The sequence below is a fragment of the Schistocerca americana genome, chromosome 9 (assembly GCF_021461395.2).
Source record: "Schistocerca americana isolate TAMUIC-IGC-003095 chromosome 9, iqSchAmer2.1, whole genome shotgun sequence".
In the NCBI taxonomy this organism is placed as follows: Eukaryota; Metazoa; Arthropoda; class Insecta; order Orthoptera; family Acrididae; genus Schistocerca; species Schistocerca americana.
In genome coordinates this window covers 40,693,565-40,710,397 of record NC_060127.1, presented here as the reverse complement: position 1 = coordinate 40,710,397, position 16,833 = coordinate 40,693,565, and the positions used below count along the sequence as shown (strand labels likewise).

General features: G+C 42.9%; 1 protein-coding gene across 1 annotated transcript in view; it reads left to right on the top strand.

Moving 5' to 3' along the window:
- The first annotated feature begins 15,057 nt into the window (after positions 1 to 15,057).
- LOC124551120 (gamma-interferon-inducible lysosomal thiol reductase-like) overlaps positions 15,058 to 16,833 on the top strand; it is a 41,023-nt gene continuing 39,247 nt past the window's right edge. The window contains exon 1 of the mRNA XM_047126069.1: positions 15,058 to 15,183. Within this exon, the coding sequence (XP_046982025.1) occupies positions 15,124 to 15,183 (60 nt within the window). The 5' untranslated portion in view covers positions 15,058 to 15,123. The remainder of the gene's footprint in view (positions 15,184 to 16,833) is intronic.

The window sequence follows — 16,833 nt, the reverse complement described above, 5'->3', positions numbered from 1 at the left end:
TGGAAATACGACTGCAAAAGGACGGAAAGATCAGCAGAACAACTCTTGGCCCACCTAAGCTTGGTCACCCTTACAGCCCTTCGCGCCGCCGCCACGCGAAAATTGAACCTTTGTGCACCCCTGAAGCACGTCCCTCGCTGGCCACTGTCTTTCCCCGTCCTCGGCTGCCTTCATTGATCTGCCTGCGAGCAGAAGAATTGAAGGAGAAGGACTTGTAGCAGCCGGCCCGGGGGAAGGTCGGTGTGGATTCCGTAGAAATGAGAGAACACCCGATGCAATACTGACCCGACGTCTTAAGAGAGAGAATGAAGAAAGACAAACGTACGTTTATAGCATTACTTCAGACACTAAGTCCCTTAGGAAATCTCCGGTAACGTTTGGCACTAATAAATTTACTCTTGTCTTGTTCGCCATGTTCAAAAATGGTTCAAATGGCTCTAAGCACTATGGGACTTAACATCTGAGGTCATCAGTGCCAGAGACTTAGAAACTACTTAAACCTACCTAAGGACGTCACACACATCCATGCCCGAGGCAGCATTCGAACCTGCGATCGCAGCAGGCACGCGATTCCGGACCGAAGCGCCTGGAACCGCTCGGCCACAGCGGCCGGCTTTATTTCTGTTTGTAACTTCTTTTCGCTCTCAGCATCGGCAGATCACTGTGACACAACATATAACATAAGAAAAAACGAATCTCCTATAAAGTGACGCAGTATACAGTCTGGTCCATTGATCGTGACCAGGCCAAATATCTCACGAAATAAGCGCCAAACGAAAAAACTAGAAAGAACGAAACTTGTCTAGCTTGAAGGGGAAAAGCAGATAGCGCTATGGTTGGCCCACTAGTTGGCGCTGCCATAGGTCAAACTGCGTTTTTTTTAAATAGCAACCCCCATTTTTATTACATATTCGTGTAGTACGTAAATATGAATATGAATGTTTTAGTTGGACCACTTTCTTCGCTTTGTGATAGATGGCGCTGTAAAGTCACAAACATATGAGTCACAATTTTAGACGAACAGTTGGTAAATGGTAGTTTTTTTAAATTAAAATACAGACGTAGGTACGTTTGAACATTGTATTTCGGTTGTTCCAATGTGATACATATAACAATTTTAGACGAACAGCTGGTAAAAGGTAGGTTTTTTAAATTAAAATCAGAACGTAGGTACGTTTAAACATTGTATTTCGGTTGTTCCAATGTGATACATATACCTTTGTGAACTTATCATTTCTGAGAACGCATGCTGTTACAGCGTGATTACCTGTAAATACTACATTAATGCAATAAATGCTCAAAATGATGTCCGTCAACCTCAATGCATTTGGCAATACGTGTAACGACATTCCTCTCAACAGCGAGTAGTTCGCCTTCCGTAATGTTCGCACATGCATTGACAATTCGCTGACGAATGTTGTCAGGCGTTGTCGGCGGATCACGATAGCAAATATCCGTCAACTTTCCCCACAGAAAGAAATCCGGGAACGTCAGATCCGGTGAACGTGCGGGCCATGGTATGGTGCTTCGACGACCAATGCACCTGTCATGAAATATGCTATTCAATACCGCCTCAACCACACGCGATCGATGTGCCGGACAGCCATCACGTTGGAAGTACATCGCCATTCTGTCATGCAGTAAAACATCTAGTAGTAACATCGGTAGAACATTACGTAGGAAATCAGCATACATTGCACCATTTAGATCGCCATCGATAAAATGGGGGCCAATTATACTTCCTCCCATAATGCAGCACCATGCATTAACCCGCCAACATCGCTGATGTTCCACTTGTCGCAGCCACCGTGGATTTCCCGTTGCCCAGTAGTGCATATTATGCCGGTTTACGTTACCGCTGTTGGTGAATGACGCTTCGTCGCTAAATAGAACGCGTGCAAAAAATCTGTCATCGTCCCGTAATTTCTCTTGTGCCCAGTGGCGCAACTGTACACGACGTTCAAAGTCGTCGCCATGCAATTCCTGATGCATAGAAATATGGTACGGGTGCAATCTATGTTGATGTAGCATTCTCAACACCGACGTTTTTGAGATTCCCGATTCTCGCGGAATGTGTCTGCTACTGATGTGCAGATTAGCCGCTAAAACACCTACTTGGGCATCATAATTTGTTGCAGGTTGTGGCTGACGTTCCACATGTGGCTGAACACTTCCTGTTTCCTTAAATAACGTAACTATCCGTCGAACGATCCGGACACTTGGATGATGTCGACCAGGATACCGAGCAGCAGACATAGGACACGCCCGTTGGGCATTTTGATCACAATAGCCATACATCAACACGATATCGACCTTTTTCGCAATTGGTAAACGGCTCATTTTAGCACGGGTAATGTATCACGAAGTAAATACGGTCCGCAATGGCGGAATGTTACGTGATACCACCTACTTACACGTTTGTGACTATTACAGCGCCATCTATCACAAAGCGAAAAAAGTGGTCCAACTAAAACGTTCATATTTCTTTACGTACTACACGAATATGTAATAAAAATGGGGTGTCTTATTTTAAAAAATGCAGTTGTATCCGTTTGATCTATAGCAGCGCCATCTAGCGGGCCAACCATAGCGCCATCTGGTTTCCCCCTTCAAGCTAGACGAGTTTCGTTCTTTGTAGTTTTTTCGTTTGACGCTTATTATGTGAGATATTTGGCCCGGTCACTATTAATGGACCACCCTGTGTACAACTTAACAGAAGAGCAGGTGGAGAACAGTTGTCTGTACATGACGCAATCAGCTGAGTCACGCCCCCAATGGACAAACAGTATCTAGTCAACTCTAAAACGCTGTTCCTTAACATCAGAGGTCAAACGGGATCTTGCAGTACGGCATATTACAAAATAGGCATCCTTCGCCAACAAAATGAAAAATGCTCCTATCGTACCCCAAGAAAAGGCGAATATGCCCAGGACAGAGCTTTTCGACTTATCTCGCAAGATTCAAAGACATTCAAATCAAAACATCTTGACATATTTCACGCTGTTTTACAAGTTAACCCTACTTCCCTACCGGCCTTGGTGGTCGTGCGGTTCTAGGCGCTCCAGTCCGGAGCCGCGCTGCTGCTACGGTCGCAGGTTCGAATCCTGCCCCGGGCATGGATGTGTGTGATGTCCTTAGGTTACTTAGGTTTAATTAGTTCTAAGTTCTAGGGGACTGATGACCACAGCAGTTGAGTCCCATAGTGCTCAGAGCCATTTGAACCATTTGAACCTACTTCCCTAGTGCAGTGACCTCTCTTAGCTGCGGTACCATCAGTTGAGCATTAATTTGAGCCCCAATTTAAATCATTTGCAAAAGGAATTAATCGATTCACACAATCTGCATACATCCTAAAACTTGAATGACACTGCCCGACATGATAAATGCGGTGTTGGATGATATGACGGTATGTGTCATGTTTTACGACGTGACATCATGTAGCACGTTACTCTACTTAGCGTGACGTGGCTACTAATACTAACAAGTAAAGAAGCGCGAATACGTCAAGATATTTTGATTTAAGTGTCTTTGTAGCTCCCAGATAAGTCGAAAAGCTGGTTCCCTCCTTTTACATCCCTAAAGCTGACGAGGACGTATATAACTTTTTGTGGTACGGTAGGAGCATTTTTTATTCTGATTCCCGGCTTACCATAATTTTGACATTAGACCGCCATAGCTTGGCAACCGCTGTGGGTTTTTGTTGACTCGGGCCACCATTGATCTGGCATAAGGTTTTACAATTGTCTTTCGAACTATGTTGCTTATATCGTGGCAACGGATAAAGCTTTCACAAAACAACAGGAGTCCCGTGTGGAGTTGCTAATCTCCCATTGGGTGCCTCACCAGGTGGCGGATAGGGTAATGCTCTCCAGATATGAAATAAAATACCTGTGGTGGACCAAAACCAGCAGCTGTTGCCTTGTAGCGTGATATTGACTTATCAAAGGCTTAAGGAAGCAAACCTTGAGAATAAATTACCTGGTCCTCCAGGTTGGGGGTTGTGCAGTGGGCCAGCTCCTCACTCACGTGAAAAAATTAAAATGCTGGAAACCTAACAATGTGCCTCGGAAAAACTGGAATCTCGGACGACGAACTGGCAAGGAAAAAAGGAAAATGACGTTTGGATGCTGGAATGTGCAAGGTATCTCCACAATATATAACCAACATGACCTGAGAGTTTCAGAATAGATGTTGTTGTACTCTCTGAGACCAAGAGGAAAGGCAAAGGAGAAGAAGGTAATCATGTACATATCTGGAGTAGGGTCTCCAAAGCAGTAAGAGCCAAAGCAGGAGTCTCCATCATGATAAACAAAGCATGGAAAAAGAGAATCACAAATTGAAAATTTATTAAGGAACGTATTATTGTGGTAGAAATGACTCCGTTTGCCAGGGAAGTTGTAATTACTGGTATACATGCACCCACAAATGAAGCAAGAGGCCAGGAGAAGGGTACTTTCTGGACAATCCTTAGGGAGACTATGGAAAAAATCCCAATGAGGTAGGAACCGATTATCATGGTGGATATGAACGGCAGAGTAGGAATTAGAGAATCATGTCCGAAAGTGGGAGAACATGGAGAGACAGAATATAATGACAATGGAGAACGACTGATTGAAATTTGTGAACAGTTTGCTTTGAAAATTACCAACACGTTTTTTGAACACAAGGGTATTCATAAATATACTTGGCAACAGAATACTAGAGTACTTCGTTCTGAAATAGAGTATATTATCATTAGGCAGACAAGTAGTTGCAAGGGGGCAGGCCCATATCGTCAACGTCGATATGCAGCAGGATTTTAGAACATAATATTGTGTTCTAACATTATGAATTATCTCGAAGAAAACGGTCTATTGCCACACAGTCAACATGGGTTTAGAAGATATCGTTCCTGTGAAACACAACTATCTCTTTATGCATATGAAGTGTTGAGTGCTATTGACAAGGGATTTCAGATCGATTCCGTATTTCTGGATTTCCGGAAGGCTTTTGACACTGTACCACACAAGTGGCTCGTAGTGAAATTTCGTGCTTGTGGAATATCGTCTCAGTTATATGACTGGATCTGTGATTTCCTGTCAGAGAGGTCACAGTTCGTAGTAATTGACGAAAAGTCATCGAGTAAAACAGAAGCGATTTCTGGCGTTCCCCAGGGTAGTGCTATAGGCCCTTTGCTGTTCCTTATCTATATAAACTTGGGAGAAATCTGAGCAGCCGTCTTCGGTTGTTTGCAGATGGCGCTGTCGTTTATCGACTAATGAAGTCATCAGAAGATCAAAACAAACTGCAAAACGATTTAGAAGATATATCGAAATGGTGTGAAAAGTGGAAGTTGACATTAAATAACGAAAAGGATGAGATCATCCACATGTGTGCTAAAAGGAACTCGTTAATCTTCGGTTAAACGATAAATCAGTCTAATCTAAAAGCCGTAAATTCAACTATATTAAAATAACGAACAACTTAAGTTGGAAGGAACACATAGAAACACCAAAGACTGTGTTTTATTGGCAGTACACTTAGAAAATGTAACAGGCATTCTAAGGAGACTGTCTACACTACGCTTGTCCGTCCTCTTTTAGAATACTGTTGCGCGGTGTGGGATCCTTACCAGATAGGACTGACGGAGTACATCGAAAAGTTCAAAGAGAGGCAGCACGTTTTGTATTATCGCGAAATATGGGAGAGAGTGTCACAGAAATGATACAGGATTTGGGCTGGACGTAATTACAAGAAAGGCGTTTTTCGTTGCGACGGAATCTTCTCACGAAATTCCAATCACCAACTTTCTCCTACGAATGCGAAAATATTTTGTTGAGACCGACCTACATAGGGAGAAACGATCACTAAGATAAAATAAGGGAAATCAGAGCTCGTGCGGAACGATACAGGTGGTCGTTCTTTCCGCGCGCTATACGAGATCGGAATAATTGAGAATTGTGAAGGTGGTTCGATGAACCCTCTGCCAGGCACTTAAATGTGATTTGCAGAGTATCCGTGTAGATGTAGATGTAGATATCCTCTCTACTTCGATCATCATCAGTTATTTTGCTCCCTAAATAGCAAAACTCATTTACTACTTTGTCTCATTTCCTAATCTAAACACTATACCACTTAAGGAGTGTATGACGTCAAACGGGCCGACTTGGAGCAGCAGAGGCACCACAGGACTTTTTATTTTACACTGGTTGTACTTTTACAAATAAATTCATAAAACTTTGTCAGCATGACCAGGAAGAATTCAGAATTCAAATTCATGGCAGTGGAAGTTCAAAAACATAACGGAACAATTTTTTTTACATGTGAAATTTCATCATTTTTTCACTTACTATTCGCTGCATTTGTTGCTATAGGTACACTTTTCTTCATAAGTAAAAGAGGTTCTTCTATGAATTTTGCACAGCATACAAACCATAATTACAGGTGTATGAAACTCCAGAATTTTCCAAACCTATTAAAAACTATGGCAAAAATTGAGGTGATTGATTATAAAATTTGATTCTTTTCTAAATACGAAATTAAAAATGTAACATCTCAATTATTTTTTCATAAATTAAATAAATTCTATAGTTTCATACACATGTCAGTATGGTTTCTATGCTGTGCCAAATTCATCGAAGAATCTCTTTTATTTATAAAGGAAATTGTACCTATAGCAACAAATGCAGCGAATAGTAAGTGAAAAAATGATGACATTTCACATGTAAAAAGATTATTTTATTACGTTTTAGAACTTCCAGTAATTTGAGTGTGAATCCTGAATCCTTCTTGGTCATGCTGACAAAGTTTTATGAATTTATTTGTAAAAGTATAGACAGTGGAAATTAAAATATCCTGTGGTGGCTCCCCTGCTCCAAGTCGGACCGTTTGACGTCCAACCCCCTTAATAACAAGATGTGTGATGTGCCCAAAACAGAGTAGTGAACAGACATGCAACACGTCAATAACAGAACGAGTGCCCGATTCAGATCAACGTGCAGACATAAATCTTACATAACAACGTCGAGAAATCAGCTTGCTAGAGGTAGTGAAACTTCCTGGCAGATTAAAACTGTGTGCCCGACCGAGACTCGAAGTCGGGACCTTTGCCTTTCGCGGGCAAGTGCTCTACCATCTTTTTTGTAATCTCATTTTGTTCGTTATTGTTCGCTTCAGTTGTTCGTGGCGGACGTCACCTGACGCCCATTGAAGTTCGTTATTGATCCATTCACTCAGTTGTTTTTATTACAGAGGGCAGCTAACCCTCTGACCGAACACGCTGAGCTACCGTGCTGCACCATCTGAGCTACCGAAGCACGACTCACGCCCAGTCCTCACAGCTTTACTTCTGCCAGTATCTCGTCTCCTACCTTCCAAACTTTACAGAAGCTCTCCTGCGAACCTTGCAGAACTAGAACTCCTGAACGAAAGGATACTGTGGAGACATGGCTTAGCCACAGCCTAGGGGATGTTCCCAGAATGAGATTTTCACTCTGCAGCGGAGTGTGCGCTGATATGAAACTCCCTGCAGATTAAAACTGTGTGCCCGACCGAGACTCGAACTCGGGACCTTTGCCTAAAGTTTGGAAGGTAGGAGACGAAATACTGGCAGAAGTAAAGCTGTAAGGACCGGGCGTGAGTCGTGCTTCGGTAGCTCAGATGGTAGAGCACTTGCCCGCGGAAGGCAAAGGTCCCGAGTTCGAGTCTCGTTCGGGCACACAGTTTTAATCTGCCAGGAAGTTTCATATTAGTGCACACTCCGCTGCAGAGTGAAAATCTCATTCTGCTATAGGTAGTGTTTGTTTGAGCCTCCTTTTTGCTGTGAACTGGACAGACATCAGTTCTGTTGGCTGGTACTACATTACGGCTGAAATCCTGTCCATTGCTCTGTATTTGGCACTTAACACATCATGTTACTACACTATGTGATGAAAAGTATCCGGACACCTGGCTGAAAAGGACTTGCAAGTTCGTGGCGCCCTCCATCGGTAACGCTGAAATTCAATATGGCGCTGGCCCACCCTTAGCCTTGATGACAGCTTCCACTTTCGCTAGCATACGTTCAATCAGGTGCTGGAAGGTTTCTTGCCGAATGGCAGCCCGTTCTTCACGGAGTGCTGCACTGACGAGATGTATCGATGTCGGTCGGTGAGGCCTGGCACGAAGTCGGCGTTCCAAAACGTCCCAAAGGTGTTCTGTAGGATTCAGGTCAGGACTCTCTGCAGGCCAGTCCATTACAAGAATGTTATTGTTGTGTAACCACTACGCCTCAGGCCGTGCATTATGAACAGGTGCTCAATCGTATTGCAAGATGCAGTCACCATCCCCAAATTGCTCTTCAACCGTGGGAAGCAAGAAAGGGCTTAAAACATCAATGTAGGCCTGTGCTGTGCTATGGCACGCAAAACAACGAGGGGTGAAAGCCCCCTCCATGAAAAAGAGGACTACACGATAACTACACCGCCTCCGAATTTTGCTGCTGGAACTACACACGCTGGCAGATGACGTTTACGGGGCATTCGCCATACTCACATCCTACCATCGGATCGCCACATTGAGTACCGTGATTCGTCACCCCACACAACGTTTTTCCGCTGTTCAATCGTCCGATGTTTACGCTCCTTACACCAAGCGAGGCGTCGTTTGGCATTTGCAGGCGTCATGTGTGGCTTATGAGCAACCGCTTGCCCATGAAATTCAAGTTTTCTCACCTCCCGCCTGATTGTCATAGTGCTTGCAGTTTGGAATTCCTGTGTGATGGTCTGGATAGATATCTGCCTGTTACACATTACGACCCTCTTCAGCTGTCGGCAGTCTCTATCAGTCAATAGATGAGACCTCCTGTGTTGACTGTACGGTTTTGTGCTGTACATGTCCCTTCACGTTTCCACTTGACTATCACATCGAAAACAGTGGACCAAGGGATGTTCAGGAGTGTGGAAATCTCGCGTACAGACATATGACACAAGTGACACCCAATCACCTGACCACTTTCAAAGTACGTGAGTATCGCGGAGCGTCTCATTCTGCTCCCTCACGATGTGTAATGACCACTGAGGTCACTGATATGGAGTACCTGGCAGTAGGTGGCAGCACAATGCACCTAATATGAAAAACGTATGTTTTAGGGGGTGTCCGGATACTTTTGATCACATAGTGTAAGTGATACAATGTTACTATACAATCTTCATGATTGTCTCACGTGTTCGAATAAGGAAGGTATGCAAAACGTTTTCTGTGGTCACTTCTGTGCACAAACATGTGTAATATTGATGACAATGTGTCATCATCCAATCTTGTGATTAGATACTGCTCTTATTTTATTAACTGATCTGAAGGTGGCTGATTGCTCAGCGGAAACTACTCATCAGTGACTGTCAAAATACTGAGATCTGGACCACTAAAGGGTGTTATATGTAGAGTATTTAACGTTTAACATTTATTATTACCCGTTATTTGTGTTGCCTAGGTTAGCTTCCCCCTGTAATTACCAGGTGTAGAAGTATGAAACGGGGATTTCCCTATAGATGGTACTAGGCGTCAGTCCAGGGCGCGTGAGACCGTGTCTGCAGCGCCATCTGCTTCCTGTAATGGCTGACGACGAATGTCAGCACACAGTAACCCAAGTTCCATACATTGGCATCTGTTTCAAACCCGTAAACATGTCGAGTTTTTGCCTGCGAACTGCGATTTGCCGACCGAATTGGTTATCTGTTGCCAATTGAAGAAAACTGCTGCAGAAAAACACAATGTTTCGAGAGGTTCAAAAAATTCAAAACTGGTGATTCTGACGTTGAGAAACGACGAGCGCGGGAAACCACCGAAAAAGTTCGAAGACAATGATTTGCTAGCCTTATTGGATGAAGATGATACTCAGATTCATTATGAACTCGTGGAACAATTGAATGTGACGCAGAAAGCCGTTGCTCTTCGGTTGAAAGCTATGGAAAAGGTGCAAAAAGCCGGAAAATGGGTTTCGCACGAACTGAATGAAATACAGCAAGCAAATCGAAAGACCACTTGTGAAATGCTGCTCGCCAGTTACAAAAGAAAGTCGTTTCTCCAATGAATAGTGACAGGTGATGAAAACTGGATATATTTTGAGAATCCTAAGCGTTCGGTTGGTCCCGGCGGAGGTTCGAGTCCTCCCTCGGGCATGTGTGTGTGTGTTTGTCCTCAGGATAATTTAGGTTAAGCAGTGTGTAAGCTAAGGGACTAATGAACTTGGCAGTTAAGTCCTATAAGATTTCACACACATTTCAACATTTTTTTTTTCCTAAGAGTTGTAAACCATGGGTGAATCCAGGCAGACCATCGACATCCACCACAAGACCAAATCGCTTTGGAAAGATGACAATGCTTTGTGTTTGGTGCGATCAGAAGGGTGTCATCTATTATGAGCTGCTAAAAGCAGGTGAAACCGTTAACACTGATCGCTACCAACAGCAAATGATCGGTTTAAATCGAGCATTAAGTGAAAAACGACCGGAATATGGAAAGAAGGCAACACAGTCATGTTGCTCCATAATGACGCCCCATCACACGCAGCAAAACGGGTCAGGAAAACGAGCGAAGCGTGCAGGTGGGAAATACTAGGGCATTCGGCTCATTCTCCAGACTTGGGTCCGTCCAGTTATCATCTATTTGCATCACCGGGACACGCTCTCGCTGAACAACGCTTCAATTCGTATGAAAATGTACGAAAATGGCTCGCTGACTGGTTAACTTCAAAAGAAGAACTGTTTTGTTGGCGTGGCAATGGAGATTATTTTGAGTAAAGTTTCAAACAACAGACATGTAATTATTGCAACCAAATTCCGGTTTCATACTTTTACACTTGGTATGAAGAACAAATATAAAAATTAAGACAAGAAATAAATAAATAAATTCTGGTACCGCGCGCCGCGGAATTTGAATCCGCGCCAGACGTCATGGACGCTGAAAACCCATAGAGGTCGCTGCACCGTAAGCTGTGGCGGCGCGCGTCTCCTGGCCCGCTTTATATAAGCACTATCAGGTGTGTAGGATATGTGTGTTTCCTGCTATTATAATTACTTTAAGCAAAGATCTTAAAGTCAGCGACAGTTTGTAATGGTACTTGAATTACGTAACCATTACGGCACCTCAACTCAACCTCTCGATACCAGCAATATTCTACTGTGTTTCTGTAAAATAGTTAACATATTTCTGTGACAACATTCAGATTCGATTTCATTAATGTAGGGGTACTTCCATACATCGATATGTATGTATTGCAATGATATTATTCTTATGTGTATTCTTTCTTTTGTGACTACGATCACTGACGTACTTGTAACTCTGATTTTTGGGCGCGTAAGCGGTTATTGGAGAGTCAAGTTTTGGTCGTCATGTTAAAAAGACGCAAATTGTAGTCAGTTTATGAAATGTGAACTTTAACAGTGAGGAAGATATTTTCAATTATGTTTTATATTGTGAAGTGATATTTTGGAGCGAGTTACGTGATATTGCAACAAAAGTAATAAAAAAAAGGAAGTGTAACTTAAGTTCGGAGTGCTGATTACTTTTTTACATCACCATTGTCCTAACTTGCAAAAGTTTAATCTTGAAGAATGGTTTATGAAACACATCTATAAAACTTTTGAATATCGCAGAATAGCACCTAGGCCTCTTTGCATCCGAGCTTGGAATCATCACTACCTAGATTTTCGACGATTGAGCCATGAGCTCACAACGAGACCAGCGTGGGAAACACGGAAAGATGAGTGCCAAGTTTATCCATTAATTCAAGAAATGACTTTATTAACTGTGCTCTAATGACACCTGCCACATAATATAACTTTGTTGTTGCCCGAAAATGCAATATTTAGCAGCGTGAGCAACACTACAATCATAATTAATTTTTGACCTTTGTTATGGTAGGGTTGTTAGAAGTTGCAACGTAAAGTTAAAGCAATAAACATCCCTCGGTCGCAAAATGAAGTCTTTTTAACCTAGGTTTCGGCCACTTCTAAGAGTGCCTTCATCATAAATAAAACATTGAAACTGGCCTGTAACATAAGTACAAAGTTCTAGGGAAAAAAATGTTTTTTACAAGTGTAAATACTGACTAGCAGTATAAAAAGAAAGGGCATAGTACTTACATGTCACGTATAACTATCAAGCGATAAAGCTTTAGTCACAGAATTTTAAAATAGAAAACATAGAGGGCAACCAACTGTGCGCTGGTCACACCTGTCGAGCTGCGGTAGCATCAGACTGAGGCGCCCGCCTGATAAACATTACACCAAAAGTGCCATTAGGAGCCGCAAATACAAACAGGCTACTTAACAGTGAAAATATAGACAGGCGAATATTGTGATGAACATTATCTGATAGATGAAGTAAGAGGCAATACTTTATCTGTCAGCAGCAGACATGGTAACAATTTGTCTACATAATAGCTTACAAGTACTGTTCAAAGGCTGAAATCGCCATTACAGATTTACAAAGGGAGCTGAATAACTCAGCGAGTAGAAATAACGATATAATATGGAATGTAGATAATATAAACCATTTAATGAGCAAGAAATTATAAATCGACTTAGAAAAAACATTTCGGTAACTGCACGAAGGAACATGAAATTAAATATCAAGCAACGGCTTCATACCGTTGAAGAAGCTTCTATTACGTAGTTGTAGCTGCTCATGAAGAAGGAGGCCATCATTTCGAGAAAGATGTTTAAAAGTTTTCATTAACTCTCTAAAAGTAAAGCTCTTCAACCGTTTCTCTGCTACAGCGATAGGCATTCTCTCTTATTTCAGATATGTCGATGATATTTTAATCATCTACAAAGGAGTTTTTGATGGCATTAACCGTATTTTCAATCTCTTCAAAGAACTTGAACGAGAAAATATCCTTCACCAGCGAATTCGAAAACGAGGCCCTTCAATTGAATTTTCTTGACTCGACGCTTACGGTAGAAGAAAGTAAAATCTCAGTTAATATTTTTCGTAAAGAAACATAAACCGATCGGATCGTACCTGCGTCTTCTATGCACCCACAATCTCATAAGAACGCTTTCTTTGACCCAGCTATTCACGGAGCTGCTTCTGTTCTATTGCCGAAAGAAAAATTCGAGGAAGAAATTAATTTAATCAAAACGATAGCAGTTAATAACGAATACGAACCTGCCATAGTGAATAGCATTCTTAAAAAGAAAACTGTTAAAAGAGTTACTACACTCGGCACCTGTATCATTGAGTCCAGTCTAAAGAAGAAGTTTTTCTCTATTCCTTTCTTGGGGTCCATCTTCTGTCAGATACAACGCCTTCGTAATAAATACAACTGTAATGTTGCGTTTTCAACCAATAATAGTTTGAAAAAAAAATGTGTTCATAATTTAAAATCGACCCGTTTCCCTTTGAAAGACTCTGGTGTCTATAAAATTCTTTGCGACACCTGCTCTTCTTACTACGTAGGACAAACAAGACGTGCTTTTACAGTCAGATACAAATATCTTTAAAGAAACAATGGTACTAGCACTCAGAATTAGTCTTTTGCCGACCACCTTCTGATTACAGGTCACTCGCCTAAGCTGTTCACGATATCAACATTCTGCACACTGAGAAGAAAGGCGTAGATTAAATATTCTCGAAGAATTAGAAAGTTTTTAAACATCTTTCTCGAAATGGCTTCCTTCCTAATGAGCAGCTACAACTACGTAATAGAAGCTTCTTCAACGGTATAAAGCTGTTGCTTGATATTTGATTTCGTGTTCCTTCGTGCAGTTACCGAAATATTTTTTCTAAGTCGATTTATAATTTCTTGTTCATTAAATGGTTTATATTATCTACATTCCATATTATATCGTTATTTCTACTCGCTGAGTTATTCAGCTCCCTTTGTAATTCTTTAATGGCGTTTTCAGCCTTTAAACTGTACTTCTAAGCTCTTATGTAGACAAATTGTTACCATGTCTGCTGCTAACAGATAAAATATTGCCTCTTACTTCATATATTAAATAATGTTCATCACAATATTCGCCTGTCTATATTTCGAATGTTAAGAAGCCTGTTTGTATTTGCGGCTACTAGATGGCACTTTTGGCGTAATGTTCGCCTGCCTGGCGCCTCAGTCTGACGCTACTGCAGCTCGATAGGTGTGAGCAGCCTGCAGTGGGTTGCCGTCTATGGTTTCCATTTCAGAATTCTGTGACTAAAGCTTTATCGCTTAATATTTACTTTATACGTGACATGTAAGTACTGTGCCTTTTCTTTTTATACTTCTAGTCAGTACTTAAACTTATAAAAACATTTTTTCCCTAAAACTTTACACTCATGTTATAGGCCAGTTTCAATGTTTTATTTCTGATGAAGGCACTCTTAGAAGTGGCCGAAACCTAGGTCAAATAATTTTGCGACCGAGCGCTGTTTATCGGTTTAATTTTAAGGAGAGGGTTTTTTGCACCGTTGATTGGAAAATGTAATGATACACTGACATCATTGAGTAATGCATAATTTTCCTCGTCTGGTACTGATATCTTGTTACTTTGTTTGTCTCTGTTAAGATGTCACCCGTGGCAGAACGCAAACTTCTCTATGGAAATGGAAGACCAGTGTCTTTTTATGATCGAGTGTTATTCTGTGGTTTTTGCGAGCTTCCGTTCTGGCTTGCCTAAAGGACGGTGCGGTCTTTGGTCGCATGAGTCTGCTAGTTATCCGCTCCGCAATGGAATAAGTCTGCAGACCTCTGTAGCGGGGTGTGTTATCGCCTGCCGGCCGCGGTGGTCTCGCGGTTCTATGCGCGCAGTCCGGAACCGTGCGACTGCTACGGTCGCAGGTTCGAATCCTGCCTAGGGCATGGATGTGTGTGACGTCCTTAGGTTAGTTAGGTTTAAATAGTTCTAAGTTCTAGGGGACTGATGACCACAGCAGTTGAGTCCCATAGTACTCAGAGCCATTTTTTTTGTTATCGCCTCGCGAGAAATTACAGGTTTTCCTGCTTGACACGGAGTCACCTCGTCGCAGCTGCGAGTCATGGGTCAAGGTCTGCACCCGCGTTTCTCCGCAACACCCGTCGGTGAGTTTTTGTTTACTTTCCGACGCACACCAGCCGGCGGGCAGCGTATAAATGGACAGAGCTGCCCTTCTTCCCTGGACTGTCGCCGCCGCCACACCGCCAAGATGTTTCTGCCACGGGGTGTTCTCTCTGCGTTCGGTTTCGCCATCTTGTTTCACGCACAAGTAAGTACCTCCGAATGTCTTCCTTCGTTCCTTAGCAGGAAATTCGAGGATCACTGTAAAAGTGATGGGCGCTCGTTTCTCCATAGAATTTTATCAAGACAATGAAAAAAAAAAAAAATTACAAGATACTTGATGCCTAACAAACGGGTCCTCATGGAATCGCATAATCAAATTTACTTCCTATAGAATTAGATTAGTGCCCATACATCTATTTTCTAATGCAGTATGCAACAGATCTCAAATGAATACGTACACTACTGGCCATTAAAATTGCTACACGAAGAAGAAATGCAGATGATAAACGGGTATTCAGTGGACAAAAATATTATACTATAACTGACATGTGATTACATTTTCACGCAATTTGGGTGCGTAGATCCTGAGAAATCAGTACCTAGAACAACCACCTCTGGCCGTAATAACGGCCTTGATACGCCTGGGCATTGAGTCAAACAGAGCTTGGATGGCGTGTACAGGTACAGCTGCCCATGCAGCTTCAACGGGATACCACAGTTCATCAAGAGTAGCGACTGGCGTATTGTGACGAGCCAGTTGCTCGGCCACCATTGACCAGACGTTTTCAGTTGGTGAGAGATCTGGAGAATGTGCTGGCCAGGGCAGCAGTCGAACATTTTCTGTATCCAGAAAGGCCCGTACAGGACCTGCAACATGAGGTCGTGCATTATCCTGCCGAAATGTAGGGTTTCGCAGGGATCGAATTAAGGGTAGAGTCACGGGTCGTAACACATCTGAAATGTAACGTCTACTGTTCAAAGTGCCGTCAATGCGAACAAGAGGTGAGCGAGACGTGTAACCAATGGCACCCCATACCATCACGCCAGGTGATACGCCAGTACGGCGATGACGAATACGCGCTTCCAATGTGCGTTCACCGCGATGTCGCCAAACACGGATGCGACCATCGTGATGCTGTAAACAGAACCTGGATTCATCCGAAAAAATGACGTATTGCCATTCGTGCACCCTGGTTCGTCGTTGAGTACACCACCGCAGGCGCTCCTGTCTGTTCGAATGGTTCAAATGGCTCTGAGCACTATGGGACCTAACATCTGTGGTCATCAGTCCCCTAGAACTTAAAACTACTTAAAGCTAACTAACCTAAGGACATCACACACACCCATGCCCGAGGCAGGATTCGAACCTGCGACCGTAGCGGTCACGCGGTTCCAGACTGAAGCGCCTAGAACCGCACGGCCACACCGGCCGGCGCTCCTGTCTGTGATGCAGCGTCAAGGGTAACCGCAGCTGTGGTCTCCGAGCTGATAGTCCATGGTGCTGCAAACATCGTCGAACTGTTCGTGCAGATGGCTGTTGTCTTACAAACGTCCCCATCTGTAGACTCAGGGATCGAGACGTGGCTGTACGATCCGTTACAGCCATGCAGATAAGATGCCTGTCATCTCGACTGCTAGTGATACGAGGCCGTTGGGATCCAGCACGGCGTTCCGAATTACTCTCCTGATCCCACCGATTCCATATTCTGCTAACAGTCATTGGATCCAGACCAACGCGAGCAGCAATGTCGCGATACGATAAACCGCAATCGCGATAGGCTACAATCCGACCTTTATCAAAGTCGGAAACGTGATGGTACGCATTTCTCCTCCTTACACCAGGCATCACAACAAC